Raw genomic sequence first — 18,411 nt, 5'->3', positions numbered from 1 at the left:
TCACGCAATCATACATTTAAGTTGCTATTTGGCACGTATACCTAAGTAATATACTAACATAAACAGTATGCAATAATAAATATGAGAAATTAAACACGATCTCTTTCATTGAACCACCCTTGCCAATAAAAACGATTTCGAGGAACGACGAATTTCTACTGGACAATAAGGATCGAGGAGTCGAACGGACGAGAAACGGACGAAAAACCTAACCCAGGTCTGCTTTTCTTGAAAACAGATTTTATTTACATATCATGATAAATAAATTAATTGACCTTCCGTGATAAACGCAACGTCAAAACTTTGTATATCGATCGTACGAAGACGCTAGAATCGTTGGGCAGATAAAAATGGACAAATGCATGAAAGAAAATCTTCGAAGCAAAGTATTTCGAGTATTATCTTTTAAATTTAAATTTAATTCTCATTGTATGTCTTCCGATACTTACTGAAACTGGTTCCTTTTTCCGGCAGAGATTTCAAGATTACACCTTCCCGCCAGTTTCTATATTATTCCTATTAATTTCGTGGTGCGCCAATACGGGTGAGGGCTGCGAGTTCAACTGATTCGGGCTATTTACTTGTGGAACTGCGTTACTTTCGACACTGTGCGGTACTTGATTCACGGTATTTTGCTGAACCGGGATTTGTCCGTGTTGTTCTTGAACTGGAATTTGCCCGTATTGTTGAACCGGAACTTGTCCTTCGTGTTGCTGGACCGGTACTTGTCCTTGGTGTTGTTGAACCGGTACATGCGGCTGCACTACTTGCATTTGTTCATGCTGCTGAATCGGAACTTGTCCTTGGTGTTGTTGAACCGGAACATGCGGCTGCGCTACTTGCATTTGCTCATGTTGCTGAATCGGAACTTGTCCTTGGTGTTGTTGAACGGGGACATGCGGCTGCGCTACTTGCATTTGCTCGTGTTGCTGAATCGGAACTTGTCCTTGGTGTTGTTGGACCGGAACATGCAATTGAGGTACTTGCATTTGGTGGTGTTGCTGATTCGGAGGTAATTCACCCTGGAATTGCTGGTGTTGCGACAGATCTGGGTATTGTTGCGGCATTTGCCCATGTACTGGTACGTGATTAGGATACTGTTGCTGATGAACGGCTTGCGGTTGATGTTGATATTGCAGATGATTTGGATCTTGGAACTGTTGTTGATGCGGAAGATTCTGATTCGGTCCTCTTGGTTGTGCGTACTCCTGGGGAGGCACTGGATGGCGCGCGTATTGCGGTGGGAACTGCAAAATGTTGACAACACTCGCATCATAATGTGTTGCTTTGTTAATAAATGTATTTTCAACTGCACAGAACGTACTAAGTACAAAGCAAAGCTTCTTAGGGATTTCTTCTACTCTCTTAAAATATCAATTATTTTCCTTTTCTTTCGTACGTATTTTCAACAAAATATTATTGAAAGCATTACAATTACTTACCGACTCGTGTTGTGCAGGTATATTACCTTGATCTGGTTGTAGCTAATAACAGCAACAAAAAGTGCACAAGCTAGTTATTATCAATTACGAAAACGTTACAAACAACGCGACGTAAAAAAGAGAAACAAAACGAATGAGTAAAGATTAACGATTAATGATACGACAAATTATAAATTTTTCATCTAGAAACGAAATTAAAATACTAGACGATGTGCTATCTCAAGTAACAAGTTTTGAACCTTTGTTGTTACAAGTGTCTTACAAATACTGCGCGACGGGTGTCGCCGGGGCTCGACGCGCTTTATTTTCGCAAGTTTCCATTTTTCGTTCTAACGATACCTTTTAGATAGTTACCTTTAAACTTACAGCCACGTTGTTAGTTTATGCATGCTACTAACTAAAGATGTGTATTAAAGCAATAAAGATAACGCAATCTATACAGTAAAACATTTGTATCAATCAAAATCAATCCTTGCTACAATTTTGTCTACATTTTGGTACTTACCATTCCTTGGGCAATAAGTCTTTCTATCTCCTCGTGCTTATATTTCTCGAAAGCTTCAAACTCTTCTTGAGTATAAATTTGCTGTTCGTCCAACGGTTGCCAGCCTTGATCTTGTTGAAAATCTGGTTTTTTAGTTTGTTCTACAAACTCTTCGAAGCTGAAACAGCAGTATAGTTATCAAAATTACTTACAGCAAATAAATGTTATATATACATACCTAATAAGTCCATCCTTATTTAGATCAGCTTCGTTAAATACATGCTCTCTCATTCTTTCCATCTCTTCCGCGCGCTTCAATAAATCATCATTCGTTGCACCCTGCGCATATAGTTTGTCCAGTTCTTTCAAAAACAGTGCTTTAACTTCATCTTGATCCCACACTCCGTTACCGTCAACGTCTAAAATATTTCTTGTTATATAGCTATATTCGAAGAAAAATATTACGTAGAAGTTTATCCTAACCTAATAATAATTAACGTAAATTTTGTACTACCGTGTAAGAAAAAGAATGTTTTAGGATTAAAATCTTCGGTATCCATGTGATCTTGTTTCTCCCATACCTCTTCTAATTGCTGCTTACTACCTGGATGATGTACCTACAGATGAGAACCTATAAATCGTAAGAGATACAAAAGTATGGACAACGCGTATTACACAACTTACGGGTTCGTGCGTCTTGTGCTTCTCCTTCATCGCTTGTAATTCTTCCTCGTATTTTTGTTTCTCTTGCTCGTCCATTTCTGAAATAAATATAATTAGTACAAAATCGATAAATAAAAAGTTCAATTCATGGTGTTACTTTTTAATTTTTCCTGTTCTTCGAACTTTCTTTCCATTTCATGTTGTTTAAATTCCTCTCTTCGTTTTCTATCAGTTTTTGCCAAGTCCTTTGTGGTCTGTGTAAAAAACTAATGAATACGTCGTCGCTATTTGCTGGTTGCAATTTCCACCGATTATACTGTTCTATTACCTTGGCAATTAATTTCTTTAAATCCTGTATTTCGAATGTACGCGTATTAGTATGGTCTAAATGTTCGGTTATCTTAAGATGATCGATATCTAAACCATCTTTTAATTCGTTTTCCTTCGTCGCCAGATGTCTCAACCTTTCTAATTCTTCCCTCTTTATCTCATCCAACCTCGATCTAACATTGTGATTCAAAAATTGTAGCTGATCAGCTATTTTTCCAGTCTGATAGAAACAAAACGTTTAGGAATAAAAAATAATTCAATGTCAATTATCTTAACTATGGAATAATGTAATTTCCACACACGCGTATATCCGCTTCGTCTGCTTTTTCCAATGTAGCTCGAAAGTCAGGATCGCTTTCTAATACCTGCACAACTTCCATCAGGTACCTACGATACTCCATAATGTCTGCCTGCACAAAGACCATACATTATTAGTTTTGTCAATAAAATAGAAATTAATTGTTCAGCAAAAGAACATACCATTTCATCCACATCGTCAACTTCATTTTCTCCGTCGTGTTCTCCATCTTTATTCTTTTGATTAACGGGTGGTGCAACGGATAACTGTACTGTTGCAATTATTAAGATGAATAACAGGAAGTACTTCATTTTTCTACAACAAAACACAACATGATTAAATTTGGAAACAATTATAACTTTGAACAATAATTATAGCATGCTTAACACATTGACTGCCAAAATATAAACAAGTAATGCCATTAAATTATTTAATATTTCTATTTTTTACACTATAATAGAAAACTATCGTGGCAGTGAATGTGTTAATGGTCAAATAAAATAAATTCCACTCAGTCAAAATCGTTGAAATTTTTAAAATATACTTATTCCAATGTAGGGACTATTCCAGAACAACTTACTAGAAACATCAGTTTGGTTTACACCTTTTCACTTTACCGCGTTTTTATTAAATTCACTGATAACTTGTTTATCGAACATGCAACAGATGTTTACTCGCGAAAGATATCACGATGAAGCATTCACACGAAAAATACATTAAATCGATTACACATTTGGGGCATTCGATACATGCAACGTTTACGCCCAACTATCAAACAAGAAATCAAATATATCAAAGTTAGAAATCGCTAATTCCACGTATTTCCCTGCTAACCACAAACATTGTATGACGAAATATATCTGACAAAACTCGGAGAAATAAAATGCGAGAAATGTCCACAAATTAAAAATGAAATAAACTAAATGAGGTCACATACAAAAAAAATACATACACAAAGAAATCTTCTTAATATTACGGCTTACCGTTACTTGGATTGGCCTCGGTGAAAGTAGTAGAGATGTAACAATTTTCACTCAACGCAACAACACCGGAAGGCTCGCAGCTGTTCTCGCTTAAAATCTAACCAATGAAAGTACGCGGATAATCTTGGTGCACAAGTAAGTAATCGCAATCACATATAATCGTACGCGATTGATCAATTGCGAGTTTAGATTGACAACGCGTACAATACGTATGTGTATATCAAGAGAGATTGAATGATAAACCCGTGGAAATATTCGGTGATCGTGTAACTACGGCAAAAATGAGAGGACTATCGCGACACGCGGCCGCGTGTTTGTTTCCAAAATGGATAATGACGTGTACCACGGTAGCGGTATTTTCACCGACACGGAAAAAGATCCATGGGTGTTCCCCACTCGGTGTCCCGCTTTGTAGAATCGCTGACGTCCGTAATTGATACTGGTTGACGTCACGATCACAAACTTAAAAAAAAACACAAACGAGAAAACGAACGGAAACGCGAGACTGGTACTGATCAGTACCGATCAGTACGGATCAGTACCGATTGCTACTGATTTATTCACGATATACGATCTCAGCTATACGTCGACATTTCGTGCGTATGTACGCGATCGGGAATGTCGCATTGTAAAAGTTGTACCGTTTCTGTGCTAGATGGCGACAGGAATATATGTACAGTGTTATGGCAGAACTTCGATTATCCGAAATAACGAGGAAACATATGTTCCAATAGACTTTTCGGATAATGGAACGTTAAAATTGATTTTTTTTTATATTAGACATGGTAAAAATGATATATCTCGTAAAGAAAAATTCTATGAAGCCTCATACATATTATCTTTCCGATTGTTAACAAGGAGAGTGCAAGTAAATTGCAATTCACTAATGAGTTTTTTTTTAACCGACATTCAGACGAATAAAGCTACGAATGAAAGTTTGTTTACAAATAAATTGTAGATCGTTACTCATTTTTCGATGAATAATAGCGATCGCAATAAAACGATCATGTCTTTTCTTTAATATTTCGCTGATGGTAACTGGAACAGGCGTTAAATACTTTTTGGAATTACTGCAATTACAGCATTTGTATATCACATGTACAATGTTTAGGTATCCAACTTGACAGCCAAAATATTGTTCTTAACGTTATGATTGATAACTCTTTTCAATATTTGAAGGCCAAATCATTGATAGTGATTGCGTTTTTGCTGATCATTTGTTTCTCTTTTGGTTACTCTATCGTTTGTTGTACGAGCGATACTTTTCACCGCGCGTTTCAATTACGTTCCGTTTAAAGTCACCTTTGGGCGATGTTGCAACTCATTAATTAATGAGTTTAACGTAAACTGATTTCATTTCGTTACATGCAGATATTTACAAAAATTTTCATCGAACAAGAGTTTCTGCAGTTTTACCTTGACGGACGAAACAAATCTAAACAGGAGGTGAAAGGATCGAATGCATATATGGAAATAGAATATATAACGGAGATTATGACCACGCCCCTAACCGATCGAAACCCATACTGTACAACAAAATTGCCCTGTCAGCCGTACGTAACACAAAGAACGAGACAAAGGCACAGAAAAATTTATCGTTTTATAACGTCCACCGCAATAATGGCAGTAATCGAAATGGCGAATACGATCCATCGGTTGCGGTTCTAATCATAAATCTATCCGTTTCAAATTTATTTACGCTAGGAGAACTAAATGCGAAAAGGCAAACATAATACGAAAACCAAGACTGATTAGTTTTTCGAAATATGTATGTAGACTTCTTGACTCTAGAACTACGAGAATAAACGCAGTTTTGATTTGTTTTGTCGAAGGAAATCATGAAGACAACTTTACTTTTCAGCAATACGTAACGCTAAGAAGACTCGAGAGTGTTTAAGCAAATTTGCCACTTACCCCCGATTTAAATCAAATAGCAAAGTGGGGAACTTTATTGCGTGCAATAAAGTTAGAAAACTCGTTAAGATTCCTTAAGATGCCTTAAGATAATCAGTACTATAAAAAATAGAATATTTTTAAAGTAATGGACTGTTTTTATAGAAATTTCGTCTACTGTACGCGAAAGTTAAAGTCGAAGGCAGAGTCGGTGGTCCGGAAATACCGTGGTCGCGTAATCGTGGTGTAGCGCACGGCTCTCGGAAAGAAAATGGCAACGAAGAGAACTCGTCAACGATTCCGACCACCCTGGCGAACATGCTCTAAGACCCTATGAACCTTTAGAATTCTTCGAACGGTCATTAGAGCGAAAGTATACCTGTGTCTGTAATCCTTCGTAGGCCTGTTGCCTTTGGACAATGCTCGGCCCGACAAGTGTTTTCGTATCTGATTGACCCATCTTTGGACAGAACGCTCCGACAAACGGCTAATTTTTCTTCGAGCTAACGACCTTCGTATACCTGACTTATCCTACGCCGTCCCCTCTCGCCTCTTTTGTCTTTTCGACTTTGTCTTTCTCTCTCTCACTGTGTGTGCAAACCGGGAACGAGTTCCTCTCGATCTCTTACTCCGGTCCTCTCTTCCCACCCTCTTTGGCTGCGCTTCTTCGCTTTTGCCCCTGCGTAACCAATTATTTCGCTCCGACGCGTAAAGTGGGACGGAACCAACTCGACGTTACCTTTGTTCATTCGTCCACTGTCCTGCGTGGGCATTGATGTCTCTTCCTGTCAAAGACGAAAATTCAAAGTTCGCGGCCGATTTCATGCATCGAACAACGTTTCCTCGATCAAAATGAAATCTGTCGCGAGATACGAGGTTGCTGGTCCGTGTAGCATCGTTGCATAACAGTGTTATTTGTCACGAGTTGCGTACCAAGCAACGATTATTGACAGAGTTTCTAACGCTGGAAGGCTACACCCTTTGTATATCAGACTTCTGGTTATCCTCGAAGTTGAAGAAGTTATCGAAACGTCAACATTTTCTATTAAATATCAAATACGTTCGAAACGAACCAATTAAATCCAAGACTTAGTGTTCAAATTTTTCTCGGTCGAAACGATGCAACGATCGGAGAATGTAGGAACCTCGAGACCTGCATTTGAGGCGAAATGGCTGATTCGTGAACGCGTCCCGGCGCCGCGAGAAGCGGGTTCCAGGGAGTCGTAGCGTCCGTCCGGACGAAAAAAGTTCTCGGTATACGGCGAGATATGACGGAAGCAGCTAAATACTTAAACGCTCGAAACTCCGGGGCTTAAATGCCGTTGATTGCAGTAGGAGGGAAATGAGAGGTTGCACGATGGACTCGTGTCTCGTAGCTAAGAACGTTCTTAAAGACGGCGGCTAGCGTACCGATTCGAGTCCTTCCCGGTAGATGATCACTCTCCTTTCGATCGTGGCTGACACGCGGCCCGATTCCCGATTCGAAAGCTTCGCCTCGACTCGTTCGTTCGTTCGCCCTGACACTAATCTCGCCTGCCTGTCTCGTTGCTGCGCACTGCGCTACACCTACAGTCCTGGACAAAATTCAGTAGACGTAACACTAATTATCCGAAAATTAATGCCAACAAGTTAATAGAAGAGCTTAGTTATCGATCAACCCTTGTACCTTGTATCTTGGACGGATCTTGTACGGGGGGCAGACGCTGTCGAGGTTCCGGTCCTGTGCGAACAGTCGCTTCCGTTAGATCCCTGATGGTTTTCTTCCTCGATCGCGGCACCCGCGATACCGTAAGTTCCTGGTGTCACCGATAGAATCGAGGTACATTCGAGCTGTCGACTGGCGCGTTGGTTCGAGACTCGCCGTAAGGGATGATCGGTCCAAGGATAAAACCGGACGACGAAACGGAGAATGAAGCCAAAGGAAAGAGATATGGCGGGGGCGGCGAAGGAGACACGAGGACGGTGAAACGGAGGACGGGCAAAATGAGAAAGGGGGGAGAAGAGAGAGGGACGGGAAAGATAGAGAGACAACGGAGGAACAGGTAAAACAAAAAGTTGGAAAAAAATTGAAAACCAGTCTCGCGCGGTTGGTTGTTCGGAGTCTTGGGCAGACTGCGTGCGGAGTCGCTCTCTTCTCCTTTTCCACCACCATCGCTATCAGTAACCACTACCACCATCGTGTTCGGGAACGACTTACGGTAACAACTACGCCAGCGGCTACAGCAGCACCACCACCAACCGACTCGCTTGGCTACCATCGCCAACACCTCCTTTTCCTCCTCCTTCACCTCTTTCCCTTTCCGCTTCTCCGTTTCTCTCGGTCCACGTCCTTCCTTAATTCAGTCCAATGAGAGCCGCTCTTCGATTCGTCGCACCCGTCACAGATCTCTCTCCGCGTTGATTTCCAGAGGATACCTTTTCCTCGTTTTGTCCGTTCTGTGTGTGCTTCGGCTGGAATCGCCTTCGCGACCAGTGTGCCGCGGCGCGGTTCGGTTCGGTTCCTCGACTCTTGCGACGCTACCGTCTTCCATTCGCCTTCGGAATCAGAGAGTTTCGCGTACCGGTCCGTCCCGTCCGTGAACACGAGGAACGCCGAGAGACGATCGGTGTTTGGAGAAAGTGTCGCCTGGTGGTAACGGAATCGATCAGTTTTTCGATCCTACGAAATCCCGAGATTACCGTGCACGGTACGGATGAGACTCGCGAGTGTGCTCGCCTATCCAGAAACGCGGACTCGAAGGACCTTCCAGGAAGTGAAAGCGACGCGACGGTTCCCTTCGCGACCGAGACGGGCCACGATAAGGATATACCTCACGGAGGAAATATGTCTCGTGGCAGTCGCAACGCGAACCGGTTGGGCGCTCTTAAAATAGTTATCCGCGCATAGGTTTACCGCTCTGCCCACCGCTCGCTCGCTGGAAACACGTCGCAGGACTGCCAGGTAAATGTCGACGGATCTACCGTCCTCTTCTTTCGACCTGGTAATCGGAGAACGTCTCTCCGGAGGCGCTCTTCTGGCCTCGTCTCCGAGATCTGTTATCCATCGCGACGCACCATCGATCCCCGCTCGCGGTAACTGCGCTTCGAATCGTTGCCCCGATCGACCGAGATCTCGCAACGTACAGTGGACCATGAACGCGTTCGAAAACGTTTGCCAATCGCACACTGTAACGAACAAGATACACCAGCGAACCCGACCATTTCAAAATATCGCTACGAGCCGCGATTCGCGACCACAGTATTGGCAAAAGCGTAACAGTTTCCGACAACGTGTTGCAAACCAGACGCGAAACCACTTGGAAAGAACAACGTTCTTGCTTAACACATTGCCAACCAGTCGGGGAAATATCCCTCTTTGTACCGTATCGCGTTTTAAACTAATAAATATAGATTAGTATCTTTTTATTCGAATACACGAATGTAAATCAAAACTGTCAAGTTGGATCGTGCAACAAACATAGAACAAATTTTATTCCCCTTGAATGTAACAAATATGTTTGTGTTTTTATATATCTTCTAATTAAAAATAAATAACTTGATACGTTAAAAGCTGTATTTACCTTATTTATGTTTATTTTAAAAAGCTATACTTGAAAGCACATTTTTCAAATACCCGTCAAATCGAGGCGCTAGAAAATTAGGCAGTTCTGCTGTTAAAAGAAATTGTCGAAAAGAAAAGTGAACGGTGGATGACAATTATCAAATATCATAAATGCTAACAACGTACGACCTTTGTGAAATTTTTGTTTAACATCGTTCTACGACTGTTATGTTATAAACTTTGCTGACGCATTGCCAATTACCGTTGCCCTAACGATATTTTAAGAACATCGGCTAGACTCGAGTGCCCCGATAATAACAGAATTCACAGCTAGAGAATGAATAGCTTCGCGAGCCACTGCAATCCCCGATCCACGAAACGCCATTGAATTTCGATTGCGGCGCATTCTTACTATTATCCATGATCGATGAAAAATATGGTCTCCGTGGCTTGCTAATTTACCGATGAAAACCTGTCCAAGCGTTTCCTAGCTTATCCACGCTGCCCTAGAAATTTTATATTTATTCGTAAACAAACTTTTCATGCCTGAACGTCGATTTAAAAAATCCGCTGATATCCGTTGATGAATTTACACTCAAAACGTAAACGAAAGTTAGCTTACGAATATCTACTGTCTTTGACAGTAGATCATTTCACGATCAATCGAGCCTGCATTTTCTACAGTTTCCAAGAACGACGATATTGTCGATATCAGACTATTTTACGATAAATAAGCGTTATCGAAGCAGCAGCGTTCAAACGTTCGTCGAAAAACGCGAAACCGTTCGACGACAAAGTTTGCCGACAGCAATGGCAATGATACGCACAAAAATTCCTCAACAGAGAAGCGTAAAATTTGTTTCGGTCGATGCTTTTTTAAATTGGATCCCTTGCTCTCATAAATCGTCTAATCATAGCCTCCGCGGAATTCCATCTGGTCATACGATCCAAGACGAATTTTAATCGAGTATTTTCTTCTCATTTTCCACACATTTTTGCAAAATATCGTTCTTCGTTGCTAATATTCCTTATAAATTGTAATATGTGTAAGGATCGTCTATTCGTAGATGCGTGTATACGTTCGTTATCGACTAGAAATACGCACTCTGGACGAATCGAGAATTTATTTCTGAAAATAAACGAGGCTTGTAATGCTTTTACTAGATTTAAGTTTCTCGGAAAGAAAGACTAGTCGATACCTTTATTGCGGTGCAGGCGATTGGCCAGACACGATTTTCCAGCCAAGTAAAAAAAGAAAACGTGGAAGGCGAAACGCGAGAGGGCAGAAGAGAGCGATTCGAAAGCCCTCGGTTGCGATCCGAACGTAGGTAGACGCCACGATGCCTTCCACGAAGCCGATTGCCGTTTGTTATTGAAGTTATTCCATCGCCTCGGGCCAGAACAAGGCGAGGCTGTAAGCAGCACGTCTGTCCCTGGATGACGAGCGTTTACATTTCAATACAGCTGGAATTTTTCTAAAACCGTTCGTTCGGTCTCCCGTCTCCTCGATGCGCGTGGCGCCTCCATCGTGATTCCTTCGTTGCATAGGACATCCGCGGCATTTCAATTAGTCGCTTCGTGGAATAAAAATTGCAGTCGTTTCACCAGAATCGCAACGATGTGTTTTCGAAACGTCGCCAGGACGACTGCTTTCTTCCGTGGGATCGTAATTCGGGAGTATTACGTCGCAATAGAAATTTCTTCTTAATGAAAACGTCGAAAAAAGTATCCTCTTCTTCCTTGCAAACGTGTTACGCGGTTGGATATTTCTTCGCGAATGTAAAATCAGCTACTATTCGACGCTCGAAAGTTCAATCGCATTCAGTGAACTTGTACGACTTGGAAGAATGCAAAGCGTCCGTGCGTACGGTTTGCAAACTGCATACAATGTTCCGCGAGACAAACAGATAAACAAGATGTTAGTCTTGTTTATGAAATTTTTATTTAACGGATGTTTGAAAAATAATTGTAGTTGACGATTCGGGCGGATTCAGTCAGGAATAGAATTTTTCGAAATATCTTCTTTGTCTCTCTCTCTCTCTTTCTTCGCATTCACCTGTTGCGATTGCCTGAAATCGTCGACCACGGCTGGCTCATTGAGTTGCGTTTGGTCCAACGAATAGCGGAGATTTAATGGAGTGGCGCTTGTCGAGGGTAGCACCGGGTTAAACTAGCGTCAAAGGGACAACGGGCAACAATTACCTGGAAGAAATGATCGTAAAACCAATTCATCCGTTCGGTATTCATTTATGACTGCACCTTTCGAACGTTTCGAGTGGGGACTCCGTGTGAAAAACGAGACTCGTGCCTCGGTTCTGTTAGTCGGTTAAAGTTCGCTCGAGTGACACAGGCGCCGACAAAATATCGAGCGAGGACACACCGCGAACTTTTCGATATTTTTCGCGACGGGACAACAAACGGTATCGGATGCATTTTACATATTCCCAGTAACGTTCGAGTATATCGCGAGATCATAACCCGCAGCGAACCTTTGACGTGCTAATACATTTTTAAGTGGTAACGTTTGCATGAAATTTTTCCAGATCGGCACACGTAACGAGTCGTTGAAACGGAATTCCTTTCCAATAATAATTCGCTCGAAATGTCGTAGGACGTGATTATGCGAGATATAAATACTCGTTTAATTGGCACGTTCAAAAGCTGTAATCATTACGCGTGCAATCATTTTGCATCGAATTATCGGACTTTGCATCTTTGCGGCCGCCTCTTTCCCCGCCAACAATCTCCTTTCTCGATCGCGTTTCAACGCCGTTTCTACCGAAGGTGTCGAAAGACACCTTTTACAATTTTTATTTGAAATACTTTCTACGTTTCGTCGTGTCTCGAGACACCTTTTCTCGCGATACTATTCGCCGCTGCATGTATCAATCGAACATCATGCTCGGCTGATTCTATACTCTCCGTATTTGGTAAAAAAACGAATCAAGTTTTTAAAACATCGAATAGAGAAACATATACAGACGTTACCGAGCTTAAACGCCGCATCGATCGATTCGTATCCGTGAAAGATTACGATGAACGATTCGCGGCGATAAGCTGGTCACCAGTACACGCGGGAGATTAAAAATTCCTTTTTCTTTCTTTTTTGGTACGCATCCTCCTCTTAATGATATCTCCTGACTCATGTTCATGAATATTCTTAATAACCTTAATCGAGCTTCATGGTCGTAATCAACGCACGCGATTTACGGTCTTCTGTAGACACGCGTCTTGTTGCTCCTCCGTGACGTCACGTTGTTTGGAGGAGGCGATGCATATTTATCGTGGTTTTTAATTGTTTTCGATAACCTTCTTCCGATGCACGTGGATCTGGTCGCCTGTTCGTAATTATCTTGCAAGTACAGCGATCGCGATGGGTACATTTGTCCAACACTAGGCCAATGGGACGTTAATCTCCGTTGATGGCTGTTTGTTTAGAACACGATGACGAGTTGGAGCAGGACGCTGGTCGTGGGTATCATCGGAATCTTGCTTCTGGCGGCGGCGAGGAGCTACACCGAGGCCTGCAACGAGGCAATCTGCGCCAGCGTCGTGAGCAAGTGCATGCTTACGCAGAGCTGCAAGTGCGATGTCGTCACCTGCACTTGCTGCAAGGAATGCTTCAACTGCCTCAGCTACCTTTACGACGAGTGTTGCTCGTGCGTAGGTAAGCCAACGTCTTCCGCTTCTTAACGATTATTTCGAATCTTCGCGCACCTGTGCATCATTCGAACCACTCAAACTGTTCACCGGATATACTTTCGATCTACACTTCCCGAAATTTCCATACAGTCACTCACATTTTTATGTGGTTTTAACAAACAATGCCAAATACATTGCTCTTTAGTTATCTACGAGTTTGTTTACTTGGTATCGAATAGGGATGTACGTAATACTTCCTCGGTAACGTTTACGTCTGAAGTCTGTTCACATTGTTGCTGAATAAGGCGAAATAACAACACGAAATTTCTATCAAGCTAAAAAAACATCATATGGGGCTTTAAACGATCCTTACCCGTAATATTTACGAATTGTAATAATCTGTACTGTTACGCGGTTCTATGTAATTCTTACCAACGGTACAAGTTAGGTTATGTCGCTGAACTTCACCCTCTGCGATGCAGTTAACGCTTTCTGTACTTTTCATTCGTTCAGCCTGTATCTGTGCGTAATAAAGAAACATTATTATCGTCTTGAATTGTGCGTGTTCGTTGCTCGCAGACCTATGTCCGAAACCAAACATCACGGACAATCCACTAAGTAAAAAATCTCACGTGGAAGACTTCAGCGAACCGATGCCAGGTCTGTTTCAAGCGCTAACCGCCGAGCCGGATCCGCACGAACGGTGGCTCACGTTCACGTTTCCGGTGGATTTTGACATGTCCCTGTTCACGCCGAAACACGAGAAAGAGATGAAGTACCATATGCGTACGTATCGTGGTGTCCATAATTTTCTTATTCTGTGCATAACTGTTTTACCGTCCGATCTTCGTCTCATGGAAATCTGTTCGTTCTTTTAGAGACTGCCGACGCGGAGGTGCATCCACTAAAGACCAACGTGATGACGGTCAATTGCACCGTTGCGTTCATGGCTCAATGCAACTCCTGGAACAAGTGTCGGGCGTCTTGTCAGAGTATGGGCGCTACCAGTTATAGATGGTTCCATGACGGTTGCTGCGAGTGCATAGGGGATACCTGCATCAATTATGGTATCAATGAGTCGAGGTGCATCCACTGTCCACTGGATAAAGAAGAGGACGATTTGAAAGATCAGTACGATGACTACGGTCAGGAAGAGGACGATTTGGTCGACGATGAGATTGATTAACACCGTGCCCTCTTTCCCCTTGAAAAAAATGTGGTTGTGTCGACGGTGCGTGTATAATCCCGGTGACGATATTCCCGCGAAACAAGACTTACGAATCGCGATGCTTCTTCGATATTCGCTCGTAAAAGTCTAAACGTTCGTACTCGAAAGCTAATTCGATAATCCGTAATCGACTATCGTTTCGTCTTCCTTGAACGATTGTTAGAAGTTAAACGAAAAAGCGAGGTAGGCCCAAATCTCTTAAAAAGGATTATTCGCCAGTTAGAAGGTGTGTAACTTAAGTAATCACGGTTAAATTGGCTCAAAGCCATGGACTATCGACGCAAATACCCGATATATCGTATCCGTATTTAACCGAGCAAATGCAAACAAAACGATGATCTGACTTGTTGTTGATGGTTCTTAGCGTGGCTGTAACGGCAAAGCGCGTAGAGGTCATAGCTCGTTTTTTATTGTTAAATATGTATGTAAGTAGTCCTGTAGAGTCGAATGTTTTATTATTTTTCTGTGCCATATGAATAAAGTTGTACATGTATTGAATCGTTCTCGACCGATTTACGCGTACTGTTATCTGCCGATTTTATCGCTCGGATAGTAAACATTGTCCATGTTTTTCTAACGTCAATTCTTCTACGGTGTAATGGTAGAGCGCTTAATCTGCGTTCACATACATCGCAAAGATAACGGAGAATATACTTTAGCAGTAGTAAAAGGATAGTAGAGGTGTATGCTTTAAAGGACCATGGACGATACGTACTACTGTTATAGGTGTACATACGAATAATCAGGTCGGAAGAAATGCAATTTATATGATATGGTTTAATACTGCACTTGATAATGCCAATGCACAACATTGAGATAATACGAAGGATCGAATAGGAAATTTTTTCCAACTTTTAATTTCCAATTCATACGGTTAAATATAAATAAAAACTTTAATATATATAAATATGGATACTTAATATTGCGGGTTTCATTAAAGCTTTACGAAGAGCGATACCCGAGACCTAAATTTCATTACGACGGTAACGATGAGCAACTCTCCCCTGGAAACAATTGATAGACTAGCGAGGGGAAACGGGATCGATATCGACTAATTATTTGTGGCTAAACTAACGTAAATAATTTAAAAAAAAAAAACCGTTATACTTAAGTTTCATAAATAAATCGATTTTGCAATACGTTCCATCCTTCGAATGATTATGTACCGATGTATCGCGTGATATATATATAAACACTTCACATTCAACTCTACTTTGTTATATTGGTCATCAAATATCGCGTTTTACGCGTCTTTTCAACAACCGTATACATTGATTCACATACGCACTATTAATGCGTTTTACTGTATCACGCTTACATATGCGACGATTCCAAACGATTTTAATCGTTTCTGTTGATAAAAATCGACAGCGTTTGAATGAAAGCAAAATTTGCCTGCAAATACCGTATATTTATACAGGCGGGTGTTCGTCCTGTGTTTCATTGCTTTCTGGTAATTTAATGAAAGGCAAATCACTGCCGCTCCACATCGAATACAACTGAGATCTCGTACATTCCTGAAACGATGAATGTTGATAATGTACGATGAATATTCGGCAGTCGCTCGTAGATCGATGCTAATATATGTAAGAATGATAATCGACAATAGTTATAATTATTTTAAATTGTAATCACGCATTACCCCACCACCAGCGCTTTCGGATCCTGAACGGCTATGAGCTGATATGCAAGAATCTGTTGAAGAGCTGCTTTTGCGAGACGGTAATACATCTACAGTACCTAATGGAAAAAATCAAATGCCATACGCGATTGTTTTTACTCGTTGTCGTTATGAACGTACATACGTACCGAGTTCGATTTCTCTATGATCGATATGCGAATGAATGCTATCTTTGCTGTCTGCGTGACTACCGCTGGCTCCACTTTGTTCTATACAGAGTACAATGAATAACTTATCGGCAAAACAGTGAGCGAGTAAGCTTTAATACGTATTAAACAGTACCTGAATCTCTGTGCTCTCCACTGTGTGGACTTTGGTCACTTTCACGACGTCCTGATTGGTCAGAATGGTCGTTTGAGTGGGAATCATGGGGCCAACACCTCGAAGAACCCACTTTACGAGATCCTGGCCAAATCGTTGAGTCATAGTTTGACTCGAAATTGCACGTTGTTAAAGTAACACCCGGAATATGTTGATTGGCGTAAGCCGATAGTTGATTTAAGGGTCTAACTCCTGCATAGATATTAAGATAGTTTTATATACAAATAATAAATAACATTTATTCTTGGAACAAATACTGGAAAGTTACGTTTGTTATTTCGTTCGACCGTACCTGGTTTGCAAGATAACAATTGAATTGCCTCCTGTAGACCATCCTGACTGGCCATAGTAGATGTTTTCCATGTGGTGTCGGGCGTAGTGGACCTACTTATGTCTCGATGAGGAACCCTTAATCGTAACCTTACATCCTGTCGCGGCCAATCCGTGATGTTTCGACAATCCCATGGCATAGACCACCTTCTCATCGTATTCTCCGCTGTTTCACCCGACATTTCTGCAGCTGCTGTTTCAGACCACCTCCTCTGAACCTATGGCAGAAAATCAGATAATCGTAGAAAATTACCGACGACAATTATATACTTAAATTACCAAAATTACCTGCAGAGGAAATAAAGGATATGGTAAAGGCGATCTATGACAACTTTGCACCAATTGTTGTGTCGACGACAAAGACACTGGTGGTGGTGAACTATACAATCTTTCGAAACATTGTTGAAGAGATATAACATCGCATTCGGTGGTACCACTTTGCGAACAAGAGCATTCAACCATTCCACCTGAAATAGCCATTTCATAAAGTATGACAAAGAGAAATAAAAAATAATTATCAAGCAAAAATAATTATTGATTCTCACCTACGCATTCACAACAAGCGACGCAGAATTGATATTGCAGATTTATGAAAGTTAATAAATTATCTCTAAGTATGTCCTGCAAATAATACTATATTATGTAAAAAGTATATCTTTTGTAATTTAAATTAGAACAAAGTAATTCCTTACATGTTTGTCTCCTTTGCTTTCTCTACTTTCATGATCCCTCAAGGCAGAAATAATGTGATTCTTTACAGTGTTGCTTGCTATATACGTTGCTCTTGTGAGCTCTTCCCAACCAGCAAGACACTGTCCTGGCAGTTTACATTGTGCCAATGTATTATGAGCAGATAGGAGAGTTTGTAAGGACTGAGCCAACTTTGTACCAGCTGTACATAGGCCATTGAGCGTCTGCATTAAATAAAACAATTAGCTTTTTACATTCCTTGATATAAATTGTATCATGACTGAACAAACCTGTAAGTACACTAGCCAATTACCAAGACACTCGTTTACTTCTAACTGAAGTTTAGATAATTGATTGTCATTGGACTTTGGTTCTGTTCCGCCTTCTGCCATATTTACATTTTTTTAAGTCTTGGATCTCCTATCGATACAAGAAAACATTCCTGCACCTTTGTTTGTGTTGCTGAAAGTTAATTTAGAGAGGTTGTAACAGAACATTACAAACAATCAAAAGTGACAAAGACAGGGATAATTAATTAATAAGAAACAAGGTAGAGCAGTAGTAAATGCAATGGCGATAAAGTGTTTGAATAATGTCTCTTATTAGGATAGAGAATCTTCTGACTTTTCCAAGTAGCAACTTTGTGGCAAAATCTATCGCGAATCAATGACTTACATGTTTTCTGGATATTCGGTGTATCCTTGGTAATAAATTAACGTAAAGTATAGGAATCACAGACTTCGCGTTGGCATCGAAACACAGATACCGGCATCATCATAACCTGCCTCACGCATACCTCGTCACTCAAATCCAACAACGTTAAAACCGAAACGAATCCAATGTACGCGGCTACACTCATCTGTGGTTATATTTTTCAACAGGACA

General features: G+C 41.1%; 3 protein-coding genes across 8 annotated transcripts; 1 reads left to right on the top strand and 2 right to left on the bottom strand.

Moving 5' to 3' along the window:
• Window positions 1–220: 220 nt before the first annotated feature.
• Nucb1 (Nucleobindin 1) lies at window positions 221–5,108 on the bottom strand. 4 transcript variants are annotated; one of them, XM_076766671.1, is made up of 12 exons: window positions 4,201–5,105; window positions 3,798–3,985; window positions 3,400–3,532; window positions 3,222–3,329; window positions 2,918–3,139; window positions 2,747–2,855; window positions 2,611–2,687; window positions 2,441–2,543; window positions 2,165–2,345; window positions 1,948–2,104; window positions 1,443–1,484; window positions 221–1,247 (listed from the first exon to the last, which is right to left on the bottom strand). In XM_076766671.1, the coding sequence occupies exons 3-12, from the start codon at window positions 3,526–3,528 to the stop codon at window positions 486–488; spliced, it is 1,890 nt and encodes a 629-aa protein (XP_076622786.1). In that variant the 5' UTR covers window positions 3,529–3,532; window positions 3,798–3,985; window positions 4,201–5,105; the 3' UTR covers window positions 221–485. The 4 variants fall into 4 exon arrangements, with proteins under 4 accessions (XP_076622786.1, XP_076622785.1, XP_076622787.1 ...); XM_076766670.1 differs by lacking the exon at window positions 3,798–3,985 and having other exon boundaries at window positions 4,201–5,102; XM_076766672.1 differs by lacking the exon at window positions 3,798–3,985 and having other exon boundaries at window positions 2,747–2,843; window positions 4,201–4,946.
• Window positions 5,109–8,450: 3,342 nt separating this feature from the next.
• Window positions 8,451–15,418, top strand: LOC143342603 (twisted gastrulation protein homolog 1-A). 2 transcript variants are annotated; one of them, XM_076766676.1, is made up of 4 exons: window positions 8,451–9,034; window positions 13,073–13,301; window positions 13,856–14,062; window positions 14,155–15,418. In XM_076766676.1, exons 2-4 carry the CDS (start codon window positions 13,079–13,081, stop codon window positions 14,460–14,462), a joined length of 738 nt encoding a protein of 245 aa, XP_076622791.1. In that variant the 5' UTR covers window positions 8,451–9,034; window positions 13,073–13,078; the 3' UTR covers window positions 14,463–15,418. The 2 variants fall into 2 exon arrangements, with proteins under 2 accessions (XP_076622791.1, XP_076622793.1); XM_076766678.1 differs by lacking the exon at window positions 8,451–9,034 and adding an exon at window positions 11,966–12,054.
• Window positions 15,419–15,632: 214 nt separating this feature from the next.
• On the bottom strand, window positions 15,633–18,411 carry LOC143342602 (uncharacterized). 2 transcript variants are annotated; one of them, XM_076766675.1, is made up of 10 exons: window positions 18,202–18,411; window positions 17,817–17,988; window positions 17,529–17,750; window positions 17,382–17,457; window positions 17,125–17,303; window positions 16,799–17,054; window positions 16,468–16,698; window positions 16,314–16,394; window positions 16,147–16,235; window positions 15,633–16,021 (listed from the first exon to the last, which is right to left on the bottom strand). In XM_076766675.1, the coding sequence occupies exons 2-10, from the start codon at window positions 17,916–17,918 to the stop codon at window positions 15,917–15,919; spliced, it is 1,341 nt and encodes a 446-aa protein (XP_076622790.1). In that variant the 5' UTR covers window positions 17,919–17,988; window positions 18,202–18,411; the 3' UTR covers window positions 15,633–15,916. The 2 variants fall into 2 exon arrangements, with proteins under 2 accessions (XP_076622790.1, XP_076622789.1); XM_076766674.1 differs by having other exon boundaries at window positions 16,147–16,244; window positions 18,202–18,409.

The sequence above is a fragment of the Colletes latitarsis genome, chromosome 6 (assembly GCF_051014445.1).
Source record: "Colletes latitarsis isolate SP2378_abdomen chromosome 6, iyColLati1, whole genome shotgun sequence".
Lineage (NCBI taxonomy): Eukaryota > Metazoa > Arthropoda > Insecta > Hymenoptera > Colletidae > Colletes > Colletes latitarsis.
Note: the sequence above shows the minus strand (reverse complement) of the source record. Positions and strands in the feature narration are given on the sequence as shown.